Source organism: Balaenoptera acutorostrata, chromosome X, assembly GCF_949987535.1.
Source record: "Balaenoptera acutorostrata chromosome X, mBalAcu1.1, whole genome shotgun sequence".
Taxonomy (NCBI): domain Eukaryota; kingdom Metazoa; phylum Chordata; class Mammalia; order Artiodactyla; family Balaenopteridae; genus Balaenoptera; species Balaenoptera acutorostrata.
The window spans coordinates 120,097,494-120,119,035 of record NC_080085.1 but is presented as its reverse complement, the minus strand read 5'-3'; the positions used below and the strand labels follow the sequence as shown (position 1 = coordinate 120,119,035).

The 21,542-nt window shown below is 42.7% G+C and overlaps 1 protein-coding gene across 4 annotated transcripts in view; it reads left to right on the top strand.

Moving 5' to 3' along the window:
- Positions 1 to 21,542, top strand: part of FGF13 (fibroblast growth factor 13) — a 525,181-nt gene that overhangs the window by 296,991 nt on the left and 206,648 nt on the right. For 3 of the 4 annotated variants that reach the window (XM_057538929.1, XM_057538930.1, XM_057538931.1), the window contains exon 3: positions 16,958 to 17,125. The exons of the other annotated variant lie outside the window; for it this stretch is intronic. In XM_057538929.1, the coding sequence (XP_057394912.1) occupies positions 16,958 to 17,125 (168 nt within the window). The remainder of the gene's footprint in view (positions 1 to 16,957; positions 17,126 to 21,542) is intronic. 4 annotated transcript variants of the gene reach the window in all.

Here is a 21,542-nt window from a genome sequence, read left to right as displayed (position 1 = left end):
CGCAGGCCCTTTTCCCTGACAAGCAGGGCTAATCCAATTATCATGGCAACAGGACTCAAACAGTTCCTGCTTTACCCCGTGAGCTGAGGGGCGCTCCTCAGGCTGTTTCCTGCAGCCATTGCTGGGGCGTATTACAAGTCTGCAGTATGCTTCTGGCGAGCTTCTGGGAGAAGAAAAGCAAACTGGACTTGCTCAGGGGCAAAGAGGCAAAGATGAAGCCAGGAGCAGAGGCAGGAGGCCTCCCCTGGCTGGAGATTCCCAGCTCGGCATGCTTACTGCCTCTTCTGCTTCGCTTTGCCACTTCCTCCGTTATTTCCAATCACCCTAAATATGGATGTCAGCATAAAAGCCATGTTCCTCTCGTGCTCATCAGAAGGGGCTCCCAAAGTTCCATGTAGAACAGAGGAAAGTCTAAAATAGCCTGCAGGAAAAGGCTGGCAATCCAAAGTACCCTGTGGTTCAGTCCATCATTGCTGCTTCCTACATCCGACTGTGACCCACCCTGCTCTCAGCCCAAAATGTTTATTCCAGGTTGCCATAGCTTGACCTGAGGATCTCTTTGCCAACTAGGGACTGACTGCCTCAAAGGTGATGTCTCAAGCTTCTGAGACTATCTCACATGCACTGAGCTTGTCTTTGAGAAGTTGTCAGTTAAACAAGTGTTACATAGAGACATTGGGAGAGGAAAGAAGAATGAATTGCTCTCTAGATATCTGTGGAAGGTTACCGATTGCAGTTCTGCAGTTCATAGGACCTCTTATCTCTTCCACCACTCAGCAAATAAATGCCTAATTGGCTGGGAGAGGATTTATGTGGAACATTTTGCCCTGGCTTTCTTTGGTGAAATCTTGAACTCTACTTAACTCTCCATTAGGAAGGAAGCAGAAGGCAATCTCTGGTATGAGAACTGGGAAATGTTTCCGTTCCCCAGCTGACATTTTTCAAGCTTGTGAAGTGTGGCGTGTTTCAATTTCTTGATGGTGCCAACAGACCCTCTTCAAACGACTGGGTTTCTCTGTATGAGTCTAATTAATGCAAATATTGGAGGCATGTCAAAGGGACTAACTGGCTCCTAGGCTAGGCTAGGTGTCCAGGCGCTTCGGTTCTAAGGTTGTTTCCCACCCTTCCCCTCTCCCACTAGCACTTGAAGTGTTAGATTGGTTTGGTGGAATCTTTGACATAATGACAGAAGAAAATAGATTGATGGAAGAGCAACAGGAATGGTGTAAAGGATCAAAAGAATCGATTTCTCAAGAATGTTGTTTTGCAAACTGCCCATCCTCATCTCCATCACTGCCATTAATACTTTCCTGCTGTGTGAAAGTTTGCTGGCTCCCAGTCTATATAGACACATTTAGTACAATGACATTGTGCAGGAGAGAGCTAAGTGTGAGGAGATGTCTCTCCTAGGCTGAAAGGAGAGACTTTTCCCTCTGGGAAGTGTATATTCCATGGAATGACCATTTTCAAAGGGTATCTATATTAAGCAGCATTGTTAGATGCTGCATAGTGTTCGCCATTATACTTCTGTTCATAAAAGTTTATATTCCTAGAGGATGTACCCAGAATACAACCACTTCTTCCCGCCTATACCACCAAGTCCTAACTGCTGTCAACCCTGGCCTGGATCATAGCAGTAGCCTCCTAACCAGTTTCTCTACTTCTGTCCTTCTCCTCTGAAGTCTGTTCTTTATATAGTGGCCAGAATGAGCTGTGGATCACATGAGCCAGATCCCATCACTCTTCTGCCTGAATCCATCCAATGGTTCCCCACCACTCAGAATTGAAGCCAGAGGTATTAACACGGCCTAGTGAGCAGGCTTCCTGTTGCTTTTCTGACCTCACCTCCTCCACTCTCCCCTTCAGTCTTTCACTTCCAGCCACTATTGGCTTTCTTCATCTTCTTAAAAAAAAATACACAAAACAGCAAGTCCTCCTCTTCCCTCTTCACTCAGGCCTCTGCTCTGACGTCTCCGTGCATTGCCCTAAAGGAAAGCTAACTGACGTGGCAGGAGCTCAACTTGTAAAAGTTTATTTCTCACGTGCATGGGTCTAGCGGCAATTCCGAGCCCCTGCCTTCCCTTGAGTGACTCAGAGACCCTTGGAAGTCTCATCTTCCTGATTTATTTACTCTCTGTTTACCCCTCAGCTCCACTCCAAATGTATAAACTCCATGAGGACGAGGGTTTTTCTCTCCATTTTTTTTCCCTGTATACTGTATACATTGAATAGTGCCTGGTATATGGTCGGTTCCCAATAAATATTTGTTGAAAGAATATTGAAAGGTAGTATTATGAGAGGCAGTGGAAAATAAAAAGGCCAAAGGAAGCATCTTTGTGCATATGTTTTCTTCTTAGGCTGAAGATGATGAAGATATGTCAGTTCCACATAATGATATTTGATTATTGTTATTAAATTACCTGTTGAAGGCTTATGGGCTGTAGAACCTAGTTAGGTTTTCAGCATTAAGCATTGTATACTGTATTAGTTTTCTGCTGCCCTAACAAAATACCACAATCTAGGTGGCTTGAGCAATGCAAATGTATTATCTTACAGTCCTGGAGGTCAGAAGTCAGACACGCATCTCACCAAGCCAAGACCTTAGTCTTGGCTTGGCTTGCCTTGGCTTGGCTTGGCTGTATTTCCTTCTGGAGGCTCTACAGGAGGATCTGTTCCCTTCTCATTTTGGTTGTTAGCAGTATTCAGTTCCTGGTAGGATGGAGATCCCTGTCCCCTTGCTAGCTGTCAACTGAGGACTGTTCCCAGCTGCTAGAAGCTACGTGTATTCCTTGGTCCTGGCCTCCTTCAGGCCAGTATTCAAAGCCAGCAACATCCTGTTGAGTCCTTTCACACTTTTACTCTGGCCTGTCTCTGCTTCCTTCTCATCTCTGTGACCGAGACTTCTCTCTTTTGATTTTAAGAGCTCATATGATTACATTGCACCCACCTGGATAATCCTTGTAACGGTCAGCTTATTAGTAACCCTCATTACATCTGTAACCTTCAGGTAACATATGCACAGGTTCCAGGGACTAGGGTGTGGGCATCTTTGAGGGGCCATTGTTCTGCCTACCATGGATATAAAATCAAGTGTAAGATACGGCATAGTGAGTAAGAGTAAAGGGTCTGGAGACATGAAGACCTGGGTTTGAATCCCAGCTTTCATCTTGATGCTGGGTTCCTCTGGATATGTTTCTTAACCTCTCTGACATTGAGGTTCCTCTGTGCCAACAGGGGACAATAATGACACCTGCCTTATGGGATTGTTGTGGATATTGGAAATATGTGAAAGTGTGTATACACACCAGGCACTCTACTTTACTCCTTTCAAAAATATGTGAGTATTGAATGGATAAACAACAAGGTCCTACTCTATAGCACAGGGAACTATATTCAATATCCTGTGATAAACTGTAATGAAAAATAATATATATATAACTGAATCTCTTTGCTCTACAGCAGAAATTAACACAATATTGTAAATCAACTATACTTCAGTAAAAAAAGAAGAAAAATGCAACTTTGCAATTTTGTAATAACGTAAAAAAATATGTGACTATTCCTAGTGTCCTAAACGGGAGCACCAAATCCAGCTTTGAACCCACCTCTGAAGACCTTGCCTTTAATAGGATTAAGGAGTGCTCTTTTGCTAAAACCTCACTTAACCAGCTGGGTTTGTAGGGAATGAGGGGGAAGTTTTATTTAAGTGTTCATGATTCATTTACACCTAAATCATTAAATGCTATTTTAAGGACATTTAATGGCTCGAGGCTTTTCAAACATTCATAATGCCTCTTTTCTTAAACAGAAATGCTGCCAAGAGTAAACTCAAATGCCATTAGCTTTGAAAATTTTCAGAAACAATTTAGAGTAGGTTCTAACCTGGCGCACTATATTCTTCCATCTGTGATCCCTGCAGGGACAGGCCTCCTGAGCAAGAAGCACCAGCTCTGTTTATTGAATGAGGAGTTAGAAACCATGGCGGGCCTGAGTGCAGAGAAAAGCACTCATTTTACTGGAATATTTCTGTTTGAGAATTCTTTTCTGGATATCAGCTGTTGTAATTGGGAATTTTGTTCTAAAGCTTTTCATTAGCTAAAAAGTTCAACTCTTTGAACTATCTTAAGGGGGAAGAATTCTTTCACAGAATATAGGTGAGAACTGCATTTCCTGGAGGTTTTGAAGACAATTTGAGCTTGCAAATTAATGAATTTGATGTTGTGGCCAAATTGAACTAACTGCCTTTTTTTAAACATTTTTATTTTATATTGGAGTGTAGTTGATTAAAAATGTTGTGTTAGTTTCAGGTGTACAGCAAAGTGATTCAGTTATACATATACGTGTATCTATTCTTTTTCAAGTTCTTTTCCCATTTAGGTTATTATGGAATATTGAGCAGAGTTCCCTATGCTATACAGTAGGTCCTTGTTCGTTATCTATTTTATGTATAGCAGTGTGTACATGTCAATCCCAACCTCCCAGTCTATCCCCCCCAGTTCCTGCCTGGTAACCATAAGTTGGGTCTCTAAGTCTGTGAGTCTGTTTCTGTTCTGTAAATAAGTTCATTTGTATCATTTTTTGAACTAACTGTCTTCTGATGAGCTTGAGTGCAGCTTGCGATTAACTAGGGAGGGAAAGATTTAACCAGAGCATCGTTTAAATGAAATAAGACATGCCAGGGCTCACGTCCTGATCAGTTGAAAGAGCCTTCTCCCATCTCTTTTCCAGGGCCTTCTTTCCCCCTTTACTACTTCTCAATCCACTGGCACAGCCATACTATGTTGAATGCCAGGTAGCACAAAGCCAGAATGATAATATGCATACTTTATAGTTTTTGAGAAAGGGTTTTTATAGATCAGCCCATATATTGGTATTTACTTCATGGTTCCTGCCAGAGGGTTAGTCAAGATGGACTGCTAATGTACTTGAGTGAACTTTCTTCAATGTCGCTGGGGCTGGAAGGACACATCAGTAAGTGATAGAAGCACACATGCTCATGGAACAGTGGCAGGAAGAGGAAGTAAGAGAACTCTGCTTGCTTGAAAGTGAGGGTAGTATTTTATAACTGGTAAAGTAAAATGAGTTTGGTGCTTAGATACCTTTTTGGGGGGACATGGAGATGTAGAGGTGACTTTGATGGTACTGACTCTCCCAATCATATAATTTTTAAGCAACATTACAGTATACTTTTCCAGTCACTATCACCAGGACTGAGGAATTTCTGGCTGTCAGCAGAGCCTATGAGGTGGGTTTTCCTGGGCTCTCGAGATATCTTAAGAGATTTGGAGCAGCCATGAGATTTTAATTAGAGCTTAGCTTTCAAAACATGAAATAAAAATGCAAAGGAAATAGTGATCATGCGTAGTGCAGGCCTCTTCTAGCATGCCATCCATGTGAAGAAGTATGGTGACAATGAACACATTTTCTAGAAAGACGGGTGTAATGCTTGAGAGTGCACGTTCTAGTATGTACGTGACGAAACCTCATTCCTCTGAGATTTAATGCTCTAAAAATGGAAAAGATTGATAGGAGAAAATAGGCTTTCTATAGCAATTTAGCCTGTGATGTTGCCCAAGAAAGGTCTTAAGATCAAAGATTTCAGGCGAGAACGTTTCTGTGAATAGCTATGACATCATTCTGTGAGCCTAACCGGAGCTCCTGTACTAATAGTTATTAAAGGCAAAGGCATGTCTCTAGCCTCAGACGCGCGCGCACACACGCGCACACACACACACGCGCGCACACACGGCAGAGCTGGCTGGAACAACATGCTGCGGGCAGTCGCCTTAGTTTACTGTGTCTGAAGAGAAAGGCCGCTTACGAAATGGTGCCAGTGACTTCCATCGTTATGCACGGAGGAAGAGGCACAATTTGGTGGAAAAGCCATACCTAGAATCAATCTATAAGTCATCTTTAAAGGCTGCCTAGATATTTCAGCCCCTAGGACATCGTGGCCAGAAGCACTCTGTATTAAAAAAACAAAATAAGTGAGACCAAATAAAACTTTTCAATGAAACCAGTCATAATGAAACATTTTCAAGAAATTCCAGATGGCATTCTGGAAGAAATACCATTTGTCAGTCATTTTATTACTCTGTGAGCAATACAGCCGTCTTTTACTCCTGTGGGTCATTCTCCATACTTTGGTTAGAAAACTAACATGAGGGCCGTGTGAAGCCTTGTCTGGACCAGCTAGAAAGTAAGTGGTTACATTTGTTTTCTTGAGAAAGTCACTTTCATGTTAAATAGGATTCAGCCTCTGTTAATGCTTAGGGAGTACTTAGTACATATGGAGTAACTATCAAAGGCTAGACATTGTGCTGGATGGTTCCATCCAAGTATCTCTTTTAATTTTAAAAATAACCTTGTTAGGGGTTAAACTCTGATTCAGTTGGATTGTCTGTAAAAGGTAGGAAATTGACGGGCCCAAGGTTATGCAGTAGGTGGCAGAGGTCTCCAGAGTTCAGTGCTCTTTTTTCTACCCTGTGGCTGGGTTTCCGGGAATATACATTTAATTGCCACCCAAATAGTTGTTTGGCCTCAAGGGAAAAGGGAATGAACCCATACTGAGCGCCGACTGCATGACTATCTGCCAGCCACTGTTCTAGGTGCATTTCAGTCTCTAATATGACTATCAGTCCCCTCAGAACCTTGTGAAAATACAGATTCTGACTGTGTTGGTCTAGACTTGGCAGGGATGTGGGGCTGCATGTCTAACAAGCTCCCAGGCGATACCCATGCTGCTGGTCCAGGGTCCTGACTTCAAAATAGCTATCAGACTATTTTATTGGTTCAAAGAGGAGACAGGACTTGCCCAAGGTCACACTGTTGAGACCACTTCTGGTCTCAGAAATGGGATTAAAAATTTTTTTTTATTATTTTTTTATTGAAGTAGAGTTGATTTACAATGCTGTGGCAATCTGTGCTGTGCAGCCAAGTGACTCAGTTATACACATATGGACACTCTTTTCATATTCTTTTCCATTATGGTTTATCACCGGATATTGAATGTTTCCCTGCGCTATACAGTAGGACCTTGTTGTTTCTCCATACTATATATAATAGTTTACATCTGCTAATCCCAAGCAGACTTGTGGTTGCCAAGAGAGAGGGAGGTGGGGGAGGGGAGAAGTGGGAGTTTGGGATTAGAAGTGGGATTTGAACCAGGACTGGTGAATTATGAAGCCTTTGCCAGTACATCGTTTTTCATTCCCTAAGGCTTTTAAAACTTTCTCCTTGAGAGAGCCATTTGTATTCCATATTTAATTCAGGGGCTTAGAACTCTGAAGTTGTAGTATCTTCTAGAGCGCGTCCTCCTTTGTTCAGGAAAACATCTTTGCAGTTAATTGTGCTTACATTTGCAGCTTTAATTTTTCTCTTGCTCCTTTGATTAGACACACTGGTTCCACCCTAGCTGCACCTTAGAACCACCTGGGGAGCTTGACTACCAAGGTCCATACCCCACTCCAAGAACAATTAAAGGAGAATTTCTGGAGGTGGGACCCAGGCATGGACATGTTATAAAAGCTCCCCACGTGATCCTGATTTTGTAGCTAGGGTGGAGAGCCCCTGAATTACAGGGTTCAAGGGAGCAATTTCTGGAAAATGTAATGCAAACCTCCTTTTTTTGTGATGTCATAAAAGAAGGACTAGTGTATTTATTGAGCCAGTCACCAACAAGGTTCCCGATGAATTCGTGGTACCATTTTGTCTTGTGACCATGAGCTTGGACTGCACTGTGGTTCAAGTTGGGGCACATGTGAAGTTTGCAGTGGCTCTGGGTGGACCTTGAGGGTGAGGAGCCTACGTGGGGAGCCGATGAGGAGAGACCCGAGCGGTGAGATGCAGCATCACAGACTGGCTTCAGGGCCGAGACACCTGTTCTCACCGGCCCAAGACGTTGACCTTGAGGGGTATTAAGAAGAGAGCTTGCTTTGACTCACTGCAACAAAACTGGCTAGTGAGGAGATAGTCATATTGAAACACAGGGCAGGGGTGGGTTAATGCTGTGGTAGAACTGTGGAAAAACCACCGTGGCTGAGTACTCAGGCTGGAACGCACCGGCTGTGGGGAGATATGAGCTGCTGTAGAGTTTTACGCAGTGAATAGCACCACTGCCCGAGGGGACGTGGCCGCCGTGGGCTGAGGTGTGCAAAGAAATGGAAATACAGTTGATCCTTTAACAACGTGGATTTGAACTGCCAGGGTCCACTTACACGTGGGATTTTTGTTCACTAGTAAATGCTTCAGGACTACATGACCCGCGGATGGCTGAATCCGCAGATGTGGAACCACGGGTATGGAGGAACCGCGGAGAGGGAGGGCTGACTACAAGTTATACGTGGATTTTCAGCTGCATGGAGATTTGGCACCCCTAACCCTGCATCTTGTTCAAGGGTCAAGTGTAGCAAGATAACCAGGGGCCAGAGCCCACCCTCCAAAGATGAGAGAGGAATTTTCACTGGAGAAAGCAAGGAATGGCTTAAAACAGTCATTCTTAACTCTAGCTGTGCAGTAGAATCACCCGAGGAGCCTGGAAACCCACCAGTGCTCTGGCCCCAGGCTGGAGACTCTAGTGGAATTGATCTGGGGCGGCCCCATGGGTGCTTTAGTTTTTAGAGTTCCCCAGGTGATGCTGATGCTCAGCCCCGCCGAGGACCACTGGTACGGATTGTGTTTGTCCCTGGCGGAGAAGGATGCAGACGGCAGAGGTAGCTGGAGCAGGTAAAACGAACCGCTGGGGCAATCATACTGCCAGTGTGATCCCTGACCAGCAGCAGCAGCCCTTGGGAACTTGTTAGAAATGACAATACTCACGCCCACCCCAGAACACCTCCATCAGAAACTCTAGTGGAGGGCTTCCCTGGTGGCACAGTGGTTAAGAATCCGCCTGCCAATGCAGGGGACACGGGTTTGATCCCTGGTCCGGGAAGATCCCGTATGCTGCGGGGCAACTAAGCCCGTGTGCCACAACTACTGAGCCTGCATGCCACAACTTCTGAAGCCCACGCGCCTAGAGCTTGTGCTCTGCAACAAGAGAAGCCACCGCAATGAGAAGCCCGCGCACCACAACAAAGAGTAGCCCCTGCTCGCCACAACTAGAGAAAGCCCGCGTGCAGCAACGAAGACCCAAGGCAGCCAAAAATAAATAAAATACAATAAATTAATTAAAAACAAGAAACTCTAGTGGAGGGGGCCCAGCAGTCTGTGTCTTAACAAGCCTTGCAGTGGACTGTGATGGATACTTCAGCTTCGCTTGGACTCGAGCAGGGTGCATGGGAGAGGAATGCCATGACATCAGGCTAGAGAACTTGAAAGTAATGGGCTGGTATCAGCTCTCTGAACAGTATATTGAGCTGAGTTAGCATCACCCAGTGTTCTAAGGTGGAATGTATTTCTTGGCATTTCTTTCTCACGTGCTTGAAATGGCAGTGGGGACAAAACCTATGTCATTGCTGCTGGGGCAGAGGACTTCTGAAAGCACACTCTGCTCTGCTAGAGGAAGCTGCCACTTTTCTACTTGAGGGAGTCATTTCTGTCTTCAGTAGGGGGATGCATCCTTCCTGGTGACATGGGCCCTTTGATGATGAGAATGCCGGCCTTCAAGGAAGCTCCTTAGATAAGGCCACAGAGAGTTGCTCTGTCTCCTCTTCTCGCTTCTCATCCCCATTTGAGCTGGGTCTTTGGTAGCCTGTGCCCTGTCTGTTATTCACAGCACGTGCCTGAAGATACTCCCCTAGACTTGAGCAATGCCAGTGGTGCTGCTAGTGTCATCACTCACTAGAGAAAGCCTTTGCCCTGGGCTGAGTGAGGACCCCACTGGTGTGTAGCCGTAGAGCTTTTCATGTTGTTGGGGGCTTTCTGTTACCCGGATGATTGGCATGCTCACTAGTGCATTTTCCTCGCTTTTTGGTCTGGACTGTGTGGGCCAAACTCCCCTGAATAGAAGAGCTGAGTCCTTGCAAGATGCTGAGCATCTCCGAAGGTCACAAAGGGGCTTCCAGGATTGGCACGACTGCTTTACAGAGAGGTTTATAGAACACAGGGGGCTTACATGTCATCAAGTCTAGTGATTCTCAACTAAGATGATTTTGCTCTCATCCCACTGGTAAAGGGGGATTTGACGATATCTGGAGACCTTTTTGGTTGTCACAAGTTGGACAGGGATCCTACAGTGCACAGAACAGCCTCTCGGAACAAGGAATTATCCAGCCCCAGATGTCAAAGTGCTAATGTTGCGATACCCTGGCCTAGTCCACATCACTTATTTTTGAAATGAGAAAACTGAGGCTCAGAGATCTGACGTGGCATTCAAAGGTCACCCAGGAAGTCAGCTGTGACTCAGGGCGGGGATCTGGGTACAGTGCTCACCGGCTCCATCTCTGTCATGGGCAGCGTTTCCCCCATTGCAGCCACTACTATGTGCCTGCCAGGTACCGGGCAATGTGCTGGACTCTTTCCATTTATGACCCCTTCTTCTTAGCACACGCCTTCAAGGGAGGCAGGACTCTCCCTAGAAGGGACTGATTTTATGCATGCCAAATTACCATGTGCAAAGCATTGTAGGCCACTAGGAAAGCAAGGATGATACCAAAAGAGACATTGTTCTGGTCTTCTGGGAGCTTACATTCAAGTTGTGGAGGAAAGACCATATATATGAAAATAATTATCAGTCTAACTTTTCAGTGAAAACCTAGGATTATGACCAGAAAGCTGTCTCAAGACATGACAGGATAAATTTCTTAAAATGTCATATGGACATGAAGAGTTAGAGTGAGCTTTGTGGGAAGGCTGGGTGAAGAAGGAGGGCATCCTTCATTTGATTCATAAGCATTCTTTGAGTGTGTTTTATGATGGACCCCACATATAGAATGGCAAATGAGACAAAGAATGTTTCTGCCTCAGAGAGCTTGTATTCTTGTGGGAAGAGTCAGATGAGCGACACATACATACCTACCTACATACATAAAATAATTACAGATTGTGACGAGTGCAAACCTACCTAACATGGCTGAAAAGACATCTCAGAAGAAGTGGCATTTGAGTAGAGCCTGAAGGACATAAAGGGGGCATCAGAGTGAACAGCAAGTACAAGGTCTTTAGGCAGGAAAAAGCCTAGCATATTCTAGATACTAATGTAAAGCTAGTGTGCGGAAGAAGATAGTCATGTGATGGAATTGAGGAGGTGGGTGGCCACCGTGGTAGGGAGTTTGCATTGTATTCTACCATGAAAAGAGCAAAACAGCCTGAACAAACAGAATTGGAGGAAGGCTGGATAGTGCTTGGGGGTTGCATGGAGATGGGGGAGATCGCAAAGGCGAAGGTAACTGAAATTTCTAGAAATATTTTACAGTTATTTCTATCTTAGCCAAATCAAATGATCATTAGTATTGATCAATTCAGTTCAGTGAATTATTTATTTAAGTTACTCATTTACATTTAAACCTGCCATCTTGATAGTATCCAGTGTGGCAGTAAAGCTTGAACAATAGATACACATAAGTAGATAGAGTGTAAGTTGGGAGGCAAAATGGAGGTCTTAACTCCTGTGGTTAAGATGTACCAACCAATCCTGTGGTTGATGTACCTTTCAGCTTGACAGGTGCTCAGTGACAGGGAAAAGTAATCGCTCTAATTACTCTGTTTTCTTCTCACTTTCTTTCTCATTATGTGAGGACATTTGATAATCTGTATATTTTGCCACATTTTCTGTTTCATAGATGTTTTCAAGTATTTGCTTGTTGAAGTCACTAATATATGTCTGATAACTTTGGTAGTCCCATGGCTGTGTTCATTTCTGTTGCCCTGGTGATCTCAGATTTGCCTTGATTTAAAATCACGTCATTAATTATGTTGAGTCATCTTTCTGAAGAGTTCATTTAAAAAGAGAAAAAAACAAGGCTTCCCTGGTGGCGCAGTGCTTAAGAATCCGCCTGCCAATGCAGGGGACATGGGTTCGAGCCCTGGTCCGGGAAGATCCCACATGCTGTGGAGCAACTAAGCCCGTGTGCCACAATTACTGAGCCTGCACACCGCAACTACTGAGCCTGCGCTCTAGAGCCCACGAGCCACAACTACTGAGCACATGCGCCACAGCTACTGAAGCCCACGCACCTAGAGCCTAGAGCCCGTGCTCTGCAACGAGAGAAGCCACCGCAATGAGAAGCCCGTGCACCACAACAAAGAGTAGCCCCCACTCGCCGCAACTAGAGAAAGCCCACGCCCAGCAACAAAGACCCAACTCAGCCAAAAATAAATTAATTAATAAATTTCTAAAAATAAAATAAATAAAAAAGAAAAAAAAAGAAAAAGAAAAAAACAGCATCATCAAATAATTGAGGGCTTGTTCACTGCTTCCAGCTTGAAGCCAGCACACCTTGTGAATCACAGTGGCCTGGTGAGGGACCAGGTGCCTTTGTGGCATTGTCTAACTAGTTTCCTAGGTTGTTTCTGGTTGCTTTTCTGTCTTTGAATAAAGACAGAAAACTTCGTCGTAGACAGAGATAATCTTTGAAGCTAAGAAATACCGGTGATCCCCATCCCTGTTAAATATATCAATGTTTGTACAAAGCAGTCTTACTTTAGACTTTCTGGTAAACACACTGGACTCCTGGCTTCTAGGCTGGGCTTTTCCAATAGCTGTGTGGCTTGTCAAGTCACTTCCCCTTCTTGAGCTTTATTTACCTTATGTTTTAATACAAAGGGGTTGCATTAAGTTATCGCTAAAGGAATTGTGTTTGGAATGTTGTGGAAGATTGTAGTGTTCGTGATACTACTAAATATTGGGGTAGGTATTTTATGTAACCTATGTTATATTTATTGATAAAAGTTATAGAGTAAAACAGGAAGTGGATAATTTTTTTTTTTTTGTCTGCGCGTGGGCTTTCTCTAGTTGCGGCGAGCAGGGGCTACTCTTTGTTGAGGTGCGTGGGCTTCTTATTGCGGTGCCTTCTCTTGTTGCGGAGCATGGGCTCTAGGCGCATGGGCTTCAGTAGTTGCAGCATGCGGACTCAGTAGTTGCGGCGCAGGCTCTAGGGCACATGGGCTTCAGTAGTTGCGGCTCGCAGGCTCAGTAGTTGTGGCACACGGGCTTAGTTGCTCCGCGGCATGTGGGATCTTCCCAGACCAGGGATCCAACCCGTGTCCCCTGCACTGGCAGGCGGATTCTTAACCACTGCGCCACCAGGGAAGTTCCGGAAGTGGATTTTCTAAACATAGAAAGGATAAATGATTGTTAACTTCTTTAACTAAAAAAATACATTTAAGAAGTATATTACTTGGAATTATCTTTAATTTTATCAAAGATTGTTTTGCTACAGATTGATGCTTTCTTTATATCCAGTTTGAAATGGGAACACTATTTCTGTGAACATGAGTACCTCAGACCAGGTCATCAGGTTTAGATGTAAACTCTCTTCCCTTACCATGAATGCCCCCCCCACCCCTGACCGTGACCTTGATCTAGGTGATTGCTGAGAAGCCTGGGGGAGAGTGGGGGTGGTTTAATGCCAATCCAGTACTGATGCTGGGAAACCAACCCTGGATGCAGGCTTGCCCACCTAATGGTTAGTCAGTAAACGCCTTTTATAATGGGAACTAGGTCTTTCATAAATTGTGCCCTTAACTGTCATGCTACCAGTAAAGTCACTTATTTTTGCCACCCTCATGTCTGCGTATGCCACCTGTCAGTGTCTGCGTGTCTGTGGGTGTGTGAATTTGCATGTGTGCACTTGTCTCCTCCAAATCTCAACCACTCTTGTGGGACTTTGGAATTCTGAGTAGGTGATCAAGGCCAAGGGCACTTGATCAAGGGCTGAGTGGGTGCCGTTTCCCAGCAGAGGCCTACTCCTTGGCTGCTGTTGTCATGGGGCTCGCGGACTTTCTCAAAGCATGGGCCCCACGGTCCAGAAATCAACCATGAGGGATAAGCCACTCTTACCATCTGATCTGTCTTGAAGTGTCAAGTTGAACCTCTGAAACTGGAAGAGGTTTGGTATAAATCTATCGTCTACCTAATCACTGGAGTCTTTCGTGCACCTTCAAGATTAGATAAATATTATTGAGAAGAACAGCAGGAGTCATTGAGTAAATGTGGACAAATGGTTCCAATGAACAAAGGCGAGAGTGGTTTTCAGAGGCTAGAAGTGGTGTGCAAGAAGAAATGTACTAGAAGGGGGAAAATAGCAGAAATCATAGTACTAAGCCAGGGAAAGGTAAATCCCATTCTTTCTTCCTGTTTTCATGAGCTGACTTCTTTACAAGTCTCTCTCTTTTCTAGAGCTGGTGCCCCTTGGAAGCATTGTCTCCTCATCCTTTTTGTAAGGAAGTAGAATTAAGGTACCCACCTGCCTTGATGCTGGGGTCTTGTGGGAAGTCCCCTGTCATTCCTGCTGCTGTCAATTGCACATGCATCCACTGTCCTACTTGAAGGAGCCCTAAGAATAAATGAATTTAATATAATAGTTTTAATCTTTCATCCAAAATAAATTTACGTTCAGAGATTTTATACACCTGTGTGAGGTGTTGCGTGTATGATGCCACTTCTGTTTAAAAAGTCCAAAATATTTTTAGCTCTTGTGTCAACACGACACCCAGGTGTACTGATAGATTGAATATTCTTCTTTTTCTTTCTGTTTTGCCTGAATTGACTGATGTTTGGGGCATTGAGTAGAGACGGCCTGGACGCAAAGCTAAGCCATTAACTCCCAGATGTTCACGATTTCCAAGGAAATGTTCTGTGCCTGTGGTCATTACTCAGATGGCACCTTAAATGCTCGCATCTTGGCACCTTTTGCACTTGCTAAATTCAGTTTGAAGAAAGAACAGGAGAGAGAGAATTTTGTGGAAAGCAATTATCTTGCACTTTTGTGACTTTCATGCTTTCCCATCATGATGAATTTGGGGGCTGGTTCTTGTATCAGTCACTGGGTTGCTTTCACTAGAATTTTGTTGTATGTTACAGATAACCAGTTGTATCTAATTAAACAATAATGATGGCAGTGCAAGGCATTTTCTGGGAATTAATGACCAGCGGGGAAAAGCTGATGGCTGGAGAGTCAGCCAAAGGCTATTACCTTCAGCCTGTCATTAATCTCCAGAAATGCCCATTTGTGACGTCATTTTTGGTATTGAAAATGGAAGACAATTTACTGGTGTTTATCATGTACTTCTGAATAGCAAGTTCTCTACATATTATCCAAAAGTTGTTCTTTTCTTTTTAATCCTCCAATTGTCCTTTAATCTTAAAATTTGTTTCTTATATACAGTGCATGAAAATGGGATTTCTCAGCTTCTATATAATCATGGGTGGGGTTTTTTTTTGTTTGTTTGTTTTTGAGTTCCAAGTTTGGGAGGTTTTCCTAAAATATTTTGTATGGTAAAATCAAAATTTATCTTTACCTATGATGCTGGAATTTGATAAGTGTCTATATTATTGTAACTAACTGCTCATGGCAGGTAATGGTTGCAAATGGTTTGAATAGCAGCTGTTGCTACCGAAGATGTGCATTCAACGACCAGATTCTAAGAAGTTATAGTCACATGCCTAGTAGATGAAGGGAGCTCTGCCAGGAAAAGCAGTGGTGGTTTGTCTATATAGTATTTTTGATCAGTGCTGCTGGGCGCTAGAGGAAAATAGAAAGAGAAGTAACTAAAATATTCATCACCTTCTTGCATAATTTAATGACTTATAAAGGAAGACCACAATTCCACATACAAGCAATCTATCAAGAACTTGTTCTAAACTCATAATACGAATTTCAAAGTTATGTTGGTTTTTATACTGTTTTTACTCCAACATGAAAGAAAGTTCTTAATGTCCGTTATGATCCCAGCCAGTGAGCTGGGAATGTTTTGCCAAACATGGAAGCTTGAGATCCCATCTAATTTCAGCCATAAGCTGTTGGTATTTTACAAACACTGCAGCATTATTCTCCCCATAGGAAGTGTGCCGCTGGTGTCAGTCTTTCTCAATGCATGTTAAGTGTATGCATTTGGGGGAGTAGAATGAGTCAGCTCGTCGTTAATCATAGCTTTAGGGGCACTGACTCACTCCTGGTAAAATGGGATGGCCTCATTGGGAAGGGCATGAAAGAGAAAAAAATCCATGCTGGGGTCAGTTCCCTGTTTCTGCAGATGCAGATCAAATTTGTACCCACTTTGGTGGGTAGTTATCAGGCTAAAGAATGTTGCAGCGGACCCTGTAAAAGCAGACACCTTGTTTTTGCAGGGAGAAAACACTAGAAATTCACAGTCTTGCTTAGGAAAATGCACAAAGGGCCTAGCAAGCTGAGAGGGGCTTGGTGTATATCTGAGGCTAGAATTAGTGAACCAGGCCCTGCTGTTCCACAATTCAAGGTAGGTCTTTGAGCCAATGTTGATTATTAGGCTCTCAACTGGAATTTGTTCTCTTCATTAGGGGGTTTCGAATATGTGAAGAATGTTTGTGACAGCCCCAGTTCTCTTTGGGGAAAAAATGAATTCTTTTGTCAGACTCAGTACATAGTGCATGGAAGCCGGGCCCTCACCAGGAGCAGGCTGAGAAAGAAAACCTAAAGTAATACACTGAGAAGTTGGTGGACATTAGCCTTTTTCACCTGTAAATATTTATATTAGATTTCAAGCTGAAACATGTGAGTTCTCCATGGTGTTTATTTAGATACAATATGGTTATTGGTATTAATATGTTTTATTGCTCATCCGGGACAGTTTAACACTGTTAAATTTTCATTATACAAGCAATCGAGGTGTGTATAGCTGAGTAAACTATTCCCAGGGCTTTCGTATTGTAAAACTAAGCCCTTAAAAAGAAAATCCCCAAGCTATGCAATGCTTTTCTTTGAAACTTTTCTTGGGAATGTTGTTTCTGTAGTCTTCCCTGGGAGTAGGGTTGATGTAAGACGTTCGCTGCTTTCCTGAAGCTCTAACTTGAGTTCATTTTGTTATGTGGTGACCACAGTTCTGGATGACGCCCCCCCTGGCACACAGGAATACATTATGTTACGGCAAGATTCCATCCAATCTGCGGAATTAAAGAAAAAAGAGTCCCCCTTTCGTGCTAAGTGTCACGAAATCTTCTGCTGCCCGCTGAAGCAAGTCCATCACAAAGAACACACAGAGCCCGAAGGTTTGTGCACGACGGACGTGTGTCTTGCTTGTTTCCTCTCATTCTTCTTTCTTTCTCTTTCTTTCTGACTGTGCATTGCCCTCTGCTGTGCTGTGTGTTGTTCGGCCCCTGACATCGTTCCGAGGCCCCGTGGCTCGCCAGTGGGTGTGTTATGCAGTCTCAGATGGGACACTGTATAATACAGTCACGTCTGGCCCGGCGCGCAGCGTCTTCCTGCTTCTCGCAGCTGACACGTGTTCAGCTGGTGTCATGACACTGCCCCGTTTTGGCTGCTAAAGTTGCTTGCTCTCGTAGCCAACATCTGGCCGAGTCTGGTCCCATCACATCGCCTTCCTGAAGCAGCAGTCGGCTGAGGAATGGCCCTTCCAAAATGAAATAATGAGAAGATTGTTCCAAATTTTCTCACTCTTCTCCACTCCATAAAGCCTTTTCTGCCTTGTGTTCGAAGAATGCTCATGATCTACTCAGTTGGCTGAAGCAGGCCCAGACTTCCCCTGTCATGCACGCCCGGTGCGCTTTGCCATAGTGAAATGCATGCCTCAAGGAAACGATGAGTAGTTTGTTTTCCTTTGCAGCTCAAGTACAGGTTTGGAAAACTCTACTTGCTGTTACTTAAACTGAGGTCAATAAGGTATTCATCGCAATCCGTGCTACAAATCTATCTGTGAAGTGCCTCATCTCTAGAAAGATTATTCATTCATTTTTCCAACTGTTTTGCATATATCGAACAGGGACATTTTTCACATTACCAAATGTGGTCAACTTTTTGCCATCTGTGTACGTTTTGATTTCCAAAATGACATTTGAGAAGTATACTTACCGTAAAACAGCTCATGTTCTCCCGCGCCCCTCCCCCCGACCCAAGATCAAATACCATCCATGTGATTTACCAGTGAATGGCGTTGGAGGTGACAAAATTCACTAGTCCTTTGGCATTCGGTGTACATGTTCGCATAAGTGGTTCTGGTACAATTTCTAGAAGTGCCTTTGTTCCGATTTCAAGTTGCCCTTTTTGCAACATTATGGGATCTTCAGTACAGCTGTCTTTCTGCCGCGTGGTTCCGTTCAAAGTTGGGTGTTTGAGGAAATTACTCCAAATTGAGTCTAGTCTATAGTTTTGGAAGCAAATTTTTACATCTCAAAGTCTCCCCTTTTTCCTCCCTTCCAAACAGAGCTTTAAATGTTCTTTGGCAGCAGATGAGAAGTGTACACTTTTCTATGCTTAATTCTATTTCAGCAATAGAATAGAGCATTTGCATTTGCTTTCCACTCATACTCCCGTATGCAAGCTATCCGCTTTGCATATGAGTTCTGATGTCAACTTACTCATCTGGAGATGTAAATGGTGGCCCTTTACAGTGAGTAAGACAAATTTTTTGGTGGTTTCATAGAGAAGATACTAACTTGATTTTATGCTTCACTGAAACAAAAAAATTCAGCCAGTGACAATGACTTTATATAATGCATTGCAATATTTTCTTTCTTTTCTATAAAATGATATCTGTATGTGATATATATCTATATATCTCTCTCTATATATGTATTTGCAAGCACAAAAACAGTGTTTGTATGATAGAAATATACTATTTATTATGTAATTATATTCTTATGGATGTGTGTATCTGTATTACAGATACTATACTGTTTTTGTACTTGCACATCGTCCTGAAAAACAAAAGTTGGTTAAATTCAGTCAAGCAATTGGTTAGAAACCTACTTCAAATTGTTTTAACAATTCTCAGATTAAAAAAAAACAACAGTTGAATAACTAATTTTAATGGGTATTTTCTTATTACATATAGTTTTGACAGGGTCTATTAGTTTTCAGAATATCTGGAGTGTATCGTGAATAATGTTATGAATGTCTTCAGATATGAAAAATTCTTTAGAGAATGGGTTGCAGTGAAGCTCTCTTGTACAAGGTTTGGACACTTTTTAAGCTGGCTGTCCTTGTGTTAAATGTGGCTTCCAGCCTTTCACTTTTGTATACTTTGATGATGGGCATTGTCTTCTTTCAGACTGAAGATTTCCCGTAGTCTTGCTCTCCTGGAATAGTGAAACCAATACTTCCCTCTTGATTTGTATGAATTATTTATAAATAGTATTAGACGCAATAGAGGTTTTCTGGGATGATATTTTGACACTATTTACAATTTTACTGTACCCCCTTTAAACAAGGAGCCAGAAGCTAATGGTGAACCCAGACCTTAAAATGAATACACTTGATCTCTGTACAAATATTAACAGGATCCTGAAGACCTTAGATGGGGGCGAAAGAAAGCATGCTGTGGAAGAGACCTCCGATAAATAAGGAAACTATGCTAAGAAATTAACATGCTTACTTCACGTAGATTTCAGAAGGCCAGAAACTCATCATTGCCAGGAGGTGAAGTAACTGTGTGTTGAAAAGGGTTCAGTGGCCGTTCTGGCGACCTGGAAGATTTTTGCAAGACTGGTTTTTAAATTCTGTAAGGTACAGTCTTCAGTTCTCTCTTTCAGTTGTTGTAACATTTTATTATGATTAGTAGAAATAAGAGATCGCTTTACTACAAATGGATAGACTCTCAATTGTAAACTATGTCCATACCTTGAAACATTTTATTCTCACGTGAAGCATTTTGAAGAGAGAGTTCCTCTCGTGGTCTTTCTGCCAAAGCGTGAGACATTAATTGACCTTGACTGTGGCCGCCCACCAGTTCCACTGCAGGTGAAGGCAATGGACAGGGCAGCTAAGCCATCCATGGTTTGATCCGTGCAATGCCAGCTGCCAGCATGACCTCTTCTAATGAGACTGTGTGTGTACGGCGCTCAAGTGAAAAATGAAACACTCATTGAAATTTGGGGGTGAAATGTAAGTTAGAGTTGGATAAGTCTTACAAGTGATTAAATTAGGTCAAAGAGGTTTATGTGTATTATGATACAGCTGGAATTAATTTTCTTCTTCCTTACTGAATTGATAAAATCTACCAACTGTTTTTGCATTATTATAAAGTCTTGGTGTTACTTTTGGTTGGTGATGTTTTTATAAGGGCCAGGTTATTTCCATAATTTATGATGATCTGAGATTTGGTACAGATAACTTATTTACGATTGTTCACAATCATCTATCTTTTAAAAGACATTTTTGTATTGTGTCCAGGGCCCTCAGAATTCATGTAAAATAGTACATGGAAGGCCTGATATACCTCCCTGGCTTTTCAGGATATACTAAGGACAGATTACACTTTGCCAAAAACAGCTTTCTATTTCTCAGCAGCCAATTCCAAAATAAGTTCTTTAGTTTGTTCCAGATACTTGTGATTTTCGGTGATGTGATTATTTCCATAAAAACCACTTATGATGGAATCTTATGTGAGTACTGGAATTTGGGTGAAGAAGCACATACAAATATCTGAGAGTCTAATTAGGCCCAGTACCAGCAACGCTCTGTGTTATAAGAAAGCCACATGGAGAGTGGAGATCGTTACCAAAATCTTTTTCTTCCTGTTCCAGGAGGCTTTTGGCAAGAGAAAGTATAATCATCAAAGCTTTAGTCTTTTGTTCATTTTTTTCCTTTCATTGTCATGTGGGCCAAAATGAAATCACTGATTTAGAGTAACTTCTGAAAGCCAATCTATTATCAGTATAGTTTGTTGCTTCCGAAATGCCAGTCATTGGGCTTTTACTGATGTTTGAAGGTTGTTCAGAAGAATCACACCAAGATATACATGCTTACAAGTAGATAATGTTGAAAATCTACAGAGAAAAAGAAGTCATGGATTCCCAGCATTTGCTTGTAGGATAGAAAATCCTGATCACAATAGTAAATTTGAAGGAGTTCATGCAATATAGGAAAGTATTACAAAGCTCAAGGACTTGTCACCATCTTTTAATCAAGCATCTGGCCTCCTTCCTACAGTCCTGTTTTCATGTGATTTTAAAAAAATGTCATATATATATTCCATCTCCCCCCTCAGGACATCCATAACCTTTTTATTCAGAGAGGCATCCAACCATAGTGACTTTGGTTGGAGGTGAAGAGAATCTGTGCTCCAGCCTGGTGATGAAGTATGGCAGCTTTCACCAACCAAAAGAGAGCAAAATTATGTGCCAAATGTTAAGGGCGCATATTTGTAACAAGCACAATGTCTGTTACTCTGATAATGCCTTGGTTTCTTTATTCCAGAAAGAGAATATGTCACTGAGAATATCAGTCTTGCCTAAATGGTAGGAGAGAAAGACGGTAGAAGAGTATTTAGGAACATGCCGAGGGAAATGTTTTTATTTTCATCTTCACCTTTTCTTTAACTCTGTTGTCTCCTGTTTTGTGTCTTCCTCATTTTCATACTAATTTGCCTTTTGAGAAGAATGGATGTAATACTATTTGAATTAATAGTTCAATAAAACGAAGCCACCTCTGATGCTTGATATCTGAAAA